This window comes from Falco peregrinus, chromosome W, assembly GCF_023634155.1.
Source record: "Falco peregrinus isolate bFalPer1 chromosome W, bFalPer1.pri, whole genome shotgun sequence".
Taxonomy (NCBI): domain Eukaryota; kingdom Metazoa; phylum Chordata; class Aves; order Falconiformes; family Falconidae; genus Falco; species Falco peregrinus.
The window spans coordinates 22,088,629-22,101,922 of record NC_073743.1 but is presented as its reverse complement, the minus strand read 5'-3'; the positions used below and the strand labels follow the sequence as shown (position 1 = coordinate 22,101,922).

General features: G+C 45.3%; 1 protein-coding gene across 1 annotated transcript in view; it reads left to right on the top strand.

Annotated features, from left to right (window-relative positions):
• Window positions 1–435: 435 nt before the first annotated feature.
• The window catches only part of LOC129783058 (netrin receptor DCC-like), a 34,414-nt gene continuing 21,555 nt past the window's right edge, over window positions 436–13,294 (top strand). Inside the window, exons 1-3 of the mRNA XM_055792718.1 lie at window positions 436–533; window positions 9,479–9,544; window positions 11,229–11,391. Coding sequence (XP_055648693.1) covers window positions 518–533; window positions 9,479–9,544; window positions 11,229–11,391 — 245 coding nt within the window. The 5' untranslated portion in view covers window positions 436–517. The remainder of the gene's footprint in view (window positions 534–9,478; window positions 9,545–11,228; window positions 11,392–13,294) is intronic.

Genomic DNA, 13,294 nt, shown 5'->3' with positions numbered 1-13,294 from the left:
TAAACCCTCTTGTAAAAAGCTGAACCAATGGGAGTAGAAGCCAGGCTTTCAACTCATAGGTGATCTGAGTGTAATTATTTAAAGGAGCAGCGTCTCCCTTTCCCTTCTCGCTTGATTAAACTTCTCCGCTCATACCAGAAAAACTACCCAAGAGAACGAAAAAGTGCTGCGGCCAAGGTCTCACATTTGGAAGAACCTGGTGAAAATACCCGCTCTACTCATGGTTCAACACATGTTCAGAATTCCGGGAGCATCCGGACGATGCTCTTCGCCGTAGGGCTTCGCTTTGGGCAGCCCTGCGAGGAGCAGGGAGTCGGTACTTGGTGCTCCTTACGGATCCCTTCCCACTTGGAGCTATTTGGTGATTCCATGACGCTGTGTTGTGTCCTCTCGGTTCTCCAGGATCTCTCTGGAAAAGGGGATCAGTTAAGACGTGGTAGCTGGTGCAATGTGGCGGCGAGGAGCTGTCAGCCTCTAATGACATTGTCTCTTTCTTGCAGTCAAGCACCCTGACAAAATGGCTAATGACCAAGGTATGGTGCCCTCAATCTGTTGCCTTTTTTCTGGGGAGGGGGCTGTGCTTTTCACCTGGGCTGCACACCTGATGAGGCAGGCACCGGCTTGCTAATTAATCTTGTTAATGAAGTTCTGCTCAGCTGAGGTTGCTGCTTTGATGGGGAAGATGTAAATTTTTGGGAGAGGAAATTATTTTGTCTCTTTTCTGAAGGACCAGTTAAAATGTCAAGTTTCTTTGTATGAAATAAATTTTTAGTCTCTCTGCTGCACTTCTGAATAATTCGCATTAAGTATAATTAAGCTCAGCATAATTTCCAGGCTCCTCTTACACCCTTTCGTGGGTTATAGATTAAAGTTCAAAAGCCTCACAGTGTGAAATCATAAATCATCTTTTCTCTCAAAGCAGCAGCTCCTGTTTCATAATGGCAAAGTTTAGTCAACTTTTCAAGGCATTATCATTGCATTTTCCAAATATGACTGTGTCTGGTCATGGTTCCTCTGCTCCTGTGGCCCTTCGAGTACTTGTGAAGCCTGTTGCTAGGATATTTCTTCCCTTTTTTCACTTCAGACCTATTTATTCCAAAGTATTTCTTCCAATTACAGCTAGAGCATCATACATGTACGTGACATCTGCCCAAGGAAACGCTCACGGTGACTTTTGAGAAAAACTCAAACCTGGTCTTGGGAGGTTTATTGGGATTTGAACTCTCAGTTCCCACTAGTTTAAAAGGCAAAGTGAGGTGTAAACCGCAAGTCCCTGGCTTGACTTACCCCAAGTCCTGTCTTACCCCAGTTTAGTGGGTTACATTAACCTGCAATAGATAATTCCTAGGGAAGACAGGCGAGCAGTATTTAGAAGGTTGAAACTCAACTGTAAGCCCTTTCATAGGTTTTATTTTGACCTGGAGCATCCCTGGCGTGTTTCTTCACTAGGTTTTCGCTTTGCCCAGGTACCACGTAAAGCCTCACAGCAAGGTGGCACGTTGGAGGGACCTGCTCTCAGCCAGTTTCTGAAATTCACCTTCTGATTTCAGCGTACAATTTCCTGGGAGAAGCAGAAGTATACAAATTACAAAATTAAAAGCTGGTGTGCTCAGTACGATTGTTTGCACCACAGCACACGCAAATGGAAAATGTCAGGTTTGAAAAGATAAAACCTATTTTTTTAAAGGGTAAAAGTGTTAGGTTACAAAGCAGCCTGAAAGTAAATTGTCAGTATGTTTTTCTTCAAATTTGCGTTTAAGGTGTTTTCAGGCAGGTTTGGAAAGCCTAGGAGAGGCTCCAGCACAAGGTATCAAGGTAAGCAGGACTGAAAAAATGTCAAGTTCAGTTTTTTTTTAAAAAAAGGGAGAAAAGAAGAGGCTGGATGGAAAAGTAGCATTTGTGGTTTTGTTCTTCACTGAGCGTGTTGCTCTGTGGCTGTATGGTTGTACAGCCGTACCGTAGCGGTGTGTAATGGAACTCATGGCACAGCACGTGGGGCATCTGCCTTCTCCGCTGGTGGGGCTTTCCAGTGGCAAAGCCAGCACCGGAGTCACTGCTAGGCACAACCAAAGGACTGCTGCTCCTATAGGCACGGTCCATTCCCTCTCAGTACTTGTCCCCCATCTTCTTGCCCATGAAGCAGGTTTCTGTGCAAGCAGCGTCAGGCTGGTTCCTAAGCTTCTACTTGCTGCTTTTCATGGAGCACTGCGGAAAATCCCCTTGGTCGGATGCTCTACGTACTACTTTTGCGATGCTTTATGGGAGGAAAAAAAAAATATGTGGAAAAGTGGTTTTATGTTCCATAGAGTGATAAAGCTGCGTCCATCACAAGGATATGGAGAATCAGATCCTCTGCAGGGAGACCTGCCTATCCCACCTTGTGCTGTAGTTTTGTCTCCCTAGTTAATTAACGCCCTAGTTAATGGGGAGATGTACATAAGCATGACAGATTAAGCTGCTTTGTATATGGGAGGTGAATACGTGTTCCTCAAACTACCCCAGAAAAAGAGAGGTCTGTGTCGTTTCCCTTTTGTGCATCCTGTTCCTCTGAGAATGCTGTGCCCCTTGCTCGGGTTTTCCTTGCTGTGTAAAAAAGCATCATCAGAATAATTCATTGCTCTTGACCAGGCTGAACAGTATTTGCCACCTGTTTAGTGAGTGATATTCGGTATAGACTTTAAGCCAGGAAAGATTTCCTCCAGTCTTGTGTAGCTACTTGCAGTGTGGTGTCTGGCTGAAGCGCAACCCCCAGGTGGTAACTGTGCTGGGGTTGCAGCCGTAGCCTGTGAATTCCCAGTTGCTTTGGGTATGGTGGGGGTTTCGGTTTCATTTGAGTCAAATAACTGATGAGATGACAAAAATGAAACGAGGTTAGCGAGGCTTTAGCAGCCAGCAGGTGTGCACAACCTGAGTTACACAGTCACTCCTAGTACGTAAATACTGTCTTCCCCCTGGGGAGTTGGAATACGCTGCATTTTCATTCTTTAGGACTGTGGGATATAAGGAGGAGAAATTCTGAGCCTTTTTGTTGTATCTTCTGTAGGCTTGTTGGTATCTGAATTCAGTTTCCATTTTTATGTGACCTCGATGATGAATTCTGATAAGGCCAAGTCTGAGGTCTTCACTTGCATTTACTTGATCTTTAGGCAACTTAACACCTGGAGGTGTTTAAAAACCACGTAGGTATGGTCCTCAGCAAGGTGGTTTAGCGGTGGGCTTGGCAGTGCTGGCTTAACGGTTGGACTCGATGATCTCCAAGGTCTTTTCCAATAAAGGATTCTACCATTCCGTTCTGTGATTCCAGCTCTGTTAAAGACAAGTGGATGGTGCCAGGTCTCACTGCAACCATACTCCAAGCACAAGCTGTAAGACAAACAAAGTCAAAGTTTCTAAAAGCTCATTTGCCTTAGAAATCATCAAAGCTAATTCTTTAATCAGCCTGAACCAACGCCTGCTGAAGTCAGGAGGAGCCTTTTAAATTACTCTGTGCTTCGGGCAGGTCCCTGGGGGCCATCTCTGCCACAAATGCAATTCTTATTGAGTGACATGAATTAACTGTGGTAGGTCATCTGTCTCCAACGCCGGCTCATGGCTCCTGTGTTCAGGAAGCAAAATTGACTTACACAGCAGCAAAGTCCCGTTGGAGGGTGTGGGACGTGTGAGGGGCTTCGGGCAGAGACACCAAGGCTGCAGGGCAGGAGGAGACGGAACTCTGAGGATCCCAGATGTGGGATCTGCTAGAAGAGGTGGTACAACCGCCAGCGACCTTGGGTGCAGGAAGGGAGATAGGGAGGAAAGCAGAGCTTAGGGAGGGTTTCAAAGGTTTCTTAGTCCAGGGCAACTGTACTCCTGGTTGTGGCAACTCCCTGGGAGAGCAGAGACCAGCTGCTGCACAAAGGGGCTACCACTGACAAGAGGAGGCAAGGGGTACCCTACGCCCATGACTTCATTCTTGCCCATGACCGCTGGACAGAGTTGAGCCCAGCCCAGCCCATCCCATCATTGGTCCACAGCTGTCTGAGAGAAGGAGGAATCCCAATGCTGAAATGCAAGTAACGCTCCCAGGATGCAAACACTGTTACCTGAAGGGAAAAAAGAGGAGCATCAGCATCTGGAGAATCACATCACGCGTTTCCCAAGAGAGCCTTCATCTGAAGCGGGTGCCAAGCCCTTGAATATGTCAGCTTCCTTCCCGATTTTTATTTTGCCTGTATGCCACTGGTAGAGCAGGGCATGTGCAAAGGTAGTAAAAGCAGTGATATGAACGTAAGAATAAAATTACAGTTTCAGATGCCCAAGAGAGAGGAGTTGTCACACTTTATATATGTGGGCCAGGGCCAGCTGCTTTCAGGTGGGCTGTGATGGAGGCTTCCTGGAGTCTAAAAAACTCTGTTTATTATTTTAACCTGAAATATATAGAGACAAAGTAGGCAAAGAAGAGATGAATTCATTGCGTTTTATCTTGCCCCAGTTTTCATTCAATAAAACAATATTAAATTCTTTAGTCTGTATTTTGTCAATATAGGACTTGTCAACAGTTTTGTGTTGCCATCGGAATTAGATCTCTGCAAGAGCAAAGCAAGATGATTCCTGCCTCTGCACTGCAAATGTTTTATAGTGTCCCCCGTAAATTTTTATGAAAGGAAACACAGAATTTTGAACAAACGTTTCTTCTTATCTTAGGAAATTTCAATATGCTTTGATTATTCAATTGTTTTCTGAAAACCTCCTGGGAAATGGGTCATATAAACTATCTAGATAAATTCATATATCACTGTGGAAATCTGTTACATATGGAATACAGGTACAATTTTTTTTTTTTTTTTGTATGACATTACTCTTTTTAAACTATAAATCGGATGTTTACAAGTGCAGATTTCATATTTACTGCCATGGTGAAGCCAGTGGGAGGCTCCTGTTCCCCATGCCTGGAGCAGGGCCAGTGACCATACCCAAGCTCCACAGAAAGCCCATGGAGAACATCATCCAAGACAGACGTCTATGGATTTTGTTTCCAAACCCAGAGGAAACCAGTGGTCTGTGTTGTTTTGCATCCAGTCTGGAGGCATGTGGAAAGGTTTCCAAGCGATGCTGGGGGACTTGGCCTCTCCTAACAGGGGGTGAACACTGGGCACTTTGCTGCACACCCACCATTTTATACCTCGGTGTTCCCCATCTCGTGAGTTAACAGCACACCATTTGCTTCATTTTGCAGAGCAAGAGGGTTTGAAGCGCAGTCTAATCGTGCCTGGAATTTGGCTTTCTGCAGCTCACCCACCCTTCACCCTGTGGGATTATTGCCTGTTTGCCCATTTGAAACCTCCCTGGGCTCGTTTTTTCTCCATCTGCCTTCCTGCATCAAAACGGCTGCCGGTACATCTCCAGCCTGATGTCAGCCCCCAAACAGTCACGTCGTCTCATATTGTGACTCCAGAAGGCATCAAGTTGGCCTCTTTCTTGCTCTTCAAGCTTTTGGTAGCTCCAGGCTTTCGGTTCTGAAGTTATTTTGCAAATTCAGAGCACAGCAGCAGTGAAAGGAATAAGCAGTTCAGATCTTTTTCAAAGAGCTCCTTCCTAACCAAATAATGCAGTGGTCTGTAATGCTCTTTGCTGGAAATAAGAAATGAGAAGTATCCTGTTTATCAGAATAACCCCTCCTGAGGAGGGGTGGGGAGGTGGGAAAAGCCTTTTAGACTGTCATCTGGCTGTGTTTGCCAAGCAGTGTAAGAACGCTTTCTTAAGGTCCAGCAAATGGAAAGCATCTCAGAAGCCATGCTTGAAATGTGAAGAAGAAGGATCATTTCTGCGTATTCGTTGTGTTTCCTGTGCTGAGACGTAGTAGAGACAACGGCCCCTGGATGCACTGGAAAAAGAAGGACTGGAAAGTCGACAGGTGATGTGGTAACTGCTCACCTCATCTTGCATCTCTGCCCCGAGCCTCAGCATCTTTCCGTCGCTATCAGGTGCTGACCAGAGTTGAAAAGAAGACGTAAGTCCTCATGCTCTGGCATGTGTAAATGAGGTTTGGGATGGATGCAGAAACTCCGCTAACACCGTACACCTCAGAGTCTGACAGTGTGGTGGGCACCTTCGCATGACCAGCGAGGGAGCTCGGCGTGGCCATGCCCGTGGAGGTGGCTCCTCGCCTCAGTGCGCTCCGAGCTCGGCGTGTCGGGGTGTGCGGCCATGCGATGTGGCTGCTTGGCGTTACCCATCCCAGGCTGGACCCCAGCCCCTCTTCCAGGACGAAGGAGCAGCCTCTGGAGTGTTCCAGGATGAAGGAGCAGCCTCTGGAGTGATATGAACTGCATAACGGGTGTTACTCAACCTTTCCCTCTTCTGGCTTGTTTTTCTTCCTTGCCAGCAGATGATCCCGAATTGGAACAAGGTGGTAGAGGGATGTTCTCTTTTTCTCAGATGTCTGTGTGTCTGCTCTGGGCAGAAGCTCCCATTTCTCCTTTTTTTTTTTTTTTTTGTCAGCTGTCCTCCTTACTCTACTTTTACTCTGCTGTACCTGAGCTTCCTTATCCCACCAGGTTTCCAGGGGGGCTGCAGGTCAGCAGCAGGCTAGAAGGCAGCTTGCCGTGTCCTGCTCTGTCCTGGAGCAGATTCCCAAGTGCTCAGCACCTTACCTAGCATGGGGAGCTCAGCTTTTCCATGGAAGCAGAATAGCAGCTTTTCTGATGGCACCATATGCCTGACAGCTTGTGTTGACTGTGAGAGCTGATGACTGGTTGCATGCTGGATCCTCCCTAGGGACACCCATGGGGCAGGAGATGTTACATGCAGTTTCTGCTGTCTCATATGACAATATTACTCATCTTATTTTCTCTGTATTTTGGGCTGTTTAAGGCAAAATCCAGTGACAGTGCAGGGCTGGGTCTGGTTCAGAGGAGCCAGACGATACACCAGCAAGTGTCATTCCCCCTCCAGCTCAGGCAGATGGCTTGTAGTGAGCGTTTTGCAAGGAGAAAGCATTCCTTCAACGTCTGCCGATCTGCCTGTGCAGAGTGAAAGTTGGAGGTAGAAATGATCGATGGAGGTGTGCTGGCTTGGAACAGACGTTGGATAATCCTTAAGGGGTTTAAGCCTCACCTGCCCTTTAACGTATAAACCCTTGCAATGCATCAGAGAGATACCTCCTGCCTCCTAAGTGCTTAGATTTCTGTTTTTATCTAAATATTGAATAAGGTTTGCTTGTCTTAATAGCAAAACAGCCAAATTACCATAAATTCACTCTTGGGTATCCTTGACAAACCGTGGTGTTGAAATACTGTTCATTATGAGTTATTGGCGTTCCTGCTTCTTATCAGTGAAATCGCCTCTGATTAGAAGGCGAACCTTTTGGAAGAATTGCCCTCAATAAGTCAAACTGGAAGACTCTGCTGCCTTGGGATGGTTTTAAAACTTAAAGTGTTTCAAAACCATTTCTGGCCCAGGACCCCCCCGAGATGGATGGTGCAGCCCAACCCTTTCCCTGGTAGCTGCCTGCCCCTCTCAGTGTTGAGCCATCCCAAATCAACGGCTTCTCCAGGTGCCAGTCACCATATTAGGGCCAGCAATGAAAGGGCCAGCTGTTTACACAAATATTTTTGTCATGAATAATGCCTTGGAAAGTATTCATAGGTTGATTCAGAAAGTGCTCACCGGTAGGACCAGGCACACAGGGTTAGCTTTTTTACGTCTCTGATCTCCTGGCTAAATTTTCCAGTGCATTAGGCTCCCACTAAGATGTTTCAGTCTGGGCTAAATATAAACCCCAGTACCATTTAACAATCTCCTGGGGATTTACCCAGTTTCCCAAGCACAATCTAACCTCTGGGTCACAACATGTTCACATGCTGCGGTGTAACACTATGAACAGGGCTGCTTTGAGAGCATCATCTTGGTAAACAGAACGACTGTACACCTTACATTTATCTCTATTTTGTCTGCTTCTACAGCTAAACATTTCGCAGCCTTGCTTTCTTGGGATCAAGTTGTTGTAGCTGTGCAATTACACTGATTGAAAAGATGATTACATTGAAGTGTCTTCTGATGACAATCATCTTCCATTTATTTAGGGCCATTCATCACAAAATACTTTCCAAATTGGTAGACAAAGTTATGCACATGAATTTCGTTGCAAGCCACAGAAATACAAGTAAATCTGGAGAGGAATATGGCTGTTGTTTAACAGAGCACAGCAGCAACAAACAATTGCAGGAAAATGAGATTTTTTTAATTATTTTTTTAAATATTTTTTTTTCTTATTCTACCAAGAGAGCTGATGTAGACAGTGGCTGTTTGATGCAGAATTTACCTGGAATAATCCCTGGTAATTTGCTGCCCTGCACTAAGTTTTCAGAATTTTTACAGAAGTCCTTCACCAACCAACCCCCACCCTCAGGTGCTGTTTAAGGATGGCATCCAAAAAAAGTTGGTGCCCAAGGGTCTTACAGAGGTGGATGCTCCAGTAGCCTCTGCCCATCTCAGCGGAAGTTGCCTTTTCCCTGAAGCACCGTCCCAGCCAAGCTCTGCTGCGTCAGTGGAGATGCTGCCACCTGGAAAGGCTCATTTGACTTGTATAAAACAACTAATTAGCTTTGGAGGAATGAGACGGCCACGCTTTGGGCTTTGCTGTGGTGCAGGAGCATGCTGTTGGCATCGGCTTGGCCTTTGCTAGAAGAGCAGCTTGTATCCCAAACCACTCCTGCCATGGACTTCTGCTCACTCCCACACTGGGAGGGACCAAGAGGAGATTGGTGGGACTTTGCCAACCTTTGCACTTCTGTCGGACGTGAGGAAGCAGAGATGTGCTGGTCTTGGCAGAAACATGGATACACCGTCCCAGCTATTTAGCCTGAAGCTGATAACTGGGATAAAATAGAGCAGGAGAAAAGCTGAACACCTCCAATTTCACTGTATTCATTTGGAGTGCAAATATTGCCTCAACAGCCAGAACATTTTTGGAATGATAATCATAATCCTTTTTGTTGTTTTTTTTTTTCTTTGTTTTGTTGGGGGGTTGGTTTTGGGGTTTTTTTTACATCAGGATTAGAATAGAGGCAAGCTTTTTGTAAGAAACTAAGCAGTTGTGGCATTGTATTTCCACAAGCAGGGAAATAAATTCAAACAAACTGGCTTCCCAGTGGTGGGAAGCCACCTGGCAGGCGGAGAACCATCCCTCTGCCACCATGACCCACGGAGGGGACACAGGTGGGGGCTGCCATCCCACCTAAGTTTGTCACTCTGACAAGTACATCGGGAGGAGGGAAAAAACCCAACAGAACAAGGCAAGCTGCTCAAAGGTCTGAAATTCAGCTGGCTTTCCAATGCCCGCTGCAATGACAGAGTTTCCCTGGCGCATATGGGATGGCTTTTCCTGCACTGTTTGATGGTTTAAATGCTGTCGGGCAGGCGCTGTCTCAAATGACAAACTGGTCTTTGCTGGTTTACCTGTCACACCATGTCTGATGCGGTTTTTTTCCACCAACAGATCGGCACGGGGATGGCTCGTACTGGCCGGTGGACACCAACCTGATCGACAGGAGCATTCTGAACGGTAAATACAGGCTCTGTCCACACACGCTCCATAATTAAAAAAAAAAATAAAATGCAATTTTGGTAATAACTTCCTACTTTTCTTCTCTGTATTGCTCTCTTGTTCCTCTCTCTCCCACCCAACGTGGCCACAGCTCTCACACTCGCTGTTTTGTAGGGAAAAGAGTTTTCTCAGCTGTGGAAAATCCCATCTGCGTGCAAAATACCTGCTGCAAATCCGACAGCAGTTTTAACCAGAATGGTAACAAAAAAGAAGGGTAACAAAAATATTGTCAGGATACCATATATTCTCTATTGGTTTTCTTAAAGCTGATCCCCAAGGTACCCCTCAGATTTCCAGCTGATGCAATACTCCCAAAAGTGTATGATAATCCCATCGCAAGAGAAGTGGTAGATATATCTCAGGCCATGGGAATACCTGTAAAAAAAAAAAAAACAACTAAAGAAAAAAAACCTAACAGCTTCAAAAGAATTGTAAAATACATTTTATGTTATTACTTTTCCATTTAAGCTTTCTGCAGAAAAATACCATTTTTTTTATTAATTAATCCGGCTCTAAAATAGAAAGACTTGGGAAACCCCATGGATTAACAAAAATTAACTGAAGCTAATGAGCACGCTGGGGTGTAGATACGCTGTCAATAACTTCTTATTCCTGACCCCATCCCCGTTACCTAATGAAGCATTGGTATCTCACGTTATTGAATGAAACAACAGACCAGATTCCCTCAAATGTGGCATCAAGTGAGGTTTAAAAGTACAAAATAATTACAAGGTACCTAGCTGATAAACTCATGCTGATTATTATTCTCAGTCAAGACACGGAAGGAATGCAAAATTGTGTTCCCCTTCTGTGTCCTGCTGTGGTGCAGCCAACACACCACTGGTTTAAGCATTTCTCGTTGCTCTTCGTAGTAGTGCATCATAAATACAGAAAAACTGACTCATGAGACAGAAAGAGAGCTTTCAGAGCCTGCCATAAAGGGTAGGGAGAGGAAAAAATAATGTTTTTCTTGATAGGTGCTCTATTTTACATGGTATACTCCTTCAGTGCCTTTTACTCAGCATGGAAATGAAAAAGAAGCCAAACCCCAAATCTTAGAGACTGTTGTAAGGCCAAAAGGGTGGCACTAACGGCTGCTGGTCTTAGTTGCCTGAAAAAAGGCTATGAGAAAAAGGGCAAGTTATTTAAATAGTTTAATTAGTTATAATATATAACTATATAAAATATAACTGTAATTAGTTATAACAAGTGATGAATGCAGTACCGGCAAATGAATCAGGCATTTGGGTTGGCTGATAGATGAGAGATGTATTTGCCTGTAAATACCAAGAAAAACTATATGGGCCATAAAGGAAAAAAATATCTATAGTCCCCGTATTTCCATTTTCAGCTGATAATAGCAAAAATGAGCTGAGAGTTATTGACTTCCAACATCAGATTAGTAACAGCCAGCAAACGCAAAGTCATTACTGCTTAAATATTTTCCTCTTTGCTGTACCACTGAAATGCAGCAAGATACGAATTTCAGCTCATCACAGCACCCTTCTGCACCCTCTGTCTGCTTTTTCAGAGGATTTCACGCCACCTGACAGGCTTTCCCTGTTTTATTCTATGGGTGACTCCTACAGAGGCGGGGGAACAAATCCAGCACTAACCATCCCCTCCTCTGTTTTCTTTCCAGAGCCCCCCATTGGGCAGATGCACCCTCCCCACAGCAGCATCACGCCCCAGAAGAACAGCAACCTCCTCATCATCATCATCATCACCGTCAGCGTCATCACGGTGGTGGTGGTGGTAGCGGTGGCCGTCATCTGCACCCAGCACTCCTCGGCGCAGCAGAGGAAGTAGGTTCTCAAAGCGTGGGGTGAAAGGAAAAGGTTTCAAGATAGACACGGGCAAGAACATTTATTCTGTAGAGCCATGGGGGGGGTCTGGGACTGAGCTGCAGTTTGGGGCTCCATCTTTTGGGTTTGGCGGTGTCACTCCTCACTGCTGGGGAGAGGCGAGTAACCTTTGTCCCCAGCTGCAGAGGTTTACTACATGGAGCAGAAGTACCCCTGGCGTGGCAAGCCGTGAAAAACAAGCCTGCCATGCGCAGCTCTCTGTTGTTTATGTTGCCGGGTATAATTCAGACACAGGAAAGAATCGATTCTATTGATATAAAGGAGGGGAAAAAAAAACCCCAAAAGTCTTTGTCTGTGTCTGGTGATGCTGGCAGCCTTCCTGACTCCACAGCCCTGCACTTGCACGGCTGAGATGCAGCGAGCCCTGCTCTCTTGCTAACCTTGGGGAGGACGTTATCCTTTCCAGACAGCCTGTCTCAAAACATCTTCCAGTAAAAAGCATCCCAAACTGTTTCTCCAGGTGACTCTCATACACTTGAAAAACCCCCACCAGTCTATAGAAAATTACGGGGGGGGGGAAAATCTTTAGGATTCCTCTGGAAGGCTATAAAAGGGCAGCAGTGTAAAGCACAAAGCTTTTTTCGGATTTTATGACGAGTTAGAAGTGGAGTTGATGGCTTTGAAACAGCTGGGTGTGCTGCATTTAATGCATTGAAAATTATTAGACTATTCGTTCACTATTTATTCATTGTATTATTAAACTCTTAAGAAAGCATGGACATGAGAATGTGAAGTTCAATCATAGCTTGCCCACAAGAATGGCATTTTTTTTTTTACCTGTTTTTTTCAGACTCTGATTGCACAGGCCAGATAATACTATATTGATTTGCACTGATGCTTAGGAAGGGCTGGCACGATGAAGGAAGGGATGGACAAGGAATGGAATGGCTCCCGTGTTTGCTGGAATCAGCTCCAGGCTGGTGGATGGCAGCTTGTAGTGTGTTATGGTCACCGGGGCAGGTGCTTTCTCTAAAGATGGATGTTTGAGGGTAGATTTTTTAAATAAGCAAGCTCTCATTTAGGCAGAAAAGTAAGGGCTTATGCTTTTAGGGGTGCTGGCACAGTTGAATGATGAGCTGATTGGAAAATCTGCTTCTATTGTGAGTCATAGCACTGGAAAATGAGGGCATCATCTGAAGGCTGTGGAAATTCTGCTGTTGAATAGAGTTTGGTGAATCAAGGCGAAAGCTCTCTTGAGTTTCTAACAGGGAAAGTGGAATTACAAGAGAAAGAAACAAACAGGGATCCATCTATCCAGAATGAGGTGTCAAAAATTAAATATCCGAGTGTGAGTTGATCATCGTTGACCTCCTCTGTAGCCCTTGGGGAAGAACAGGAGCATTCAAAGAATCATCCTTCTCACCGTCAGACACTGGAAGAGTTGCCATTTGAAGGTGCTTATTGCTGTCCATCGCTTAGAAAACGTGAAGCTGATGGACTTACATTTGCTGTTTAAGTTCTAAATGTCTATCCTGTAGGCGGGTGAATCTCACCCAAGTTTCCCCAAACTAACCACTTCTGCACTGGAAGCGGGGGAAAACTAGGGCAGGAAACATGAAACAACGGTTCTGGAATGGAACACAACAGGAAAAATCCTGCATTTCCCCAATACAGAGGTGGTTGTTGGGAATGCCTTTGGTTCTGACCTGCCTGGAGTGGTGCATCCTGTGACACAAAGAGCTTCGATTCAGTTTCGATTCAGTTTTGATTCAGGCTTTTATGAGCAGCAGGTTCTTGGTTGAAAATCACCGATGGAGACTGCAGTGAAGGCAAGGGCCAGTTCCACTGGATAATGTTCTCCTCCTTCCCCAGAGTGAAAGCTTGCGGGTGATGGAATCATCTC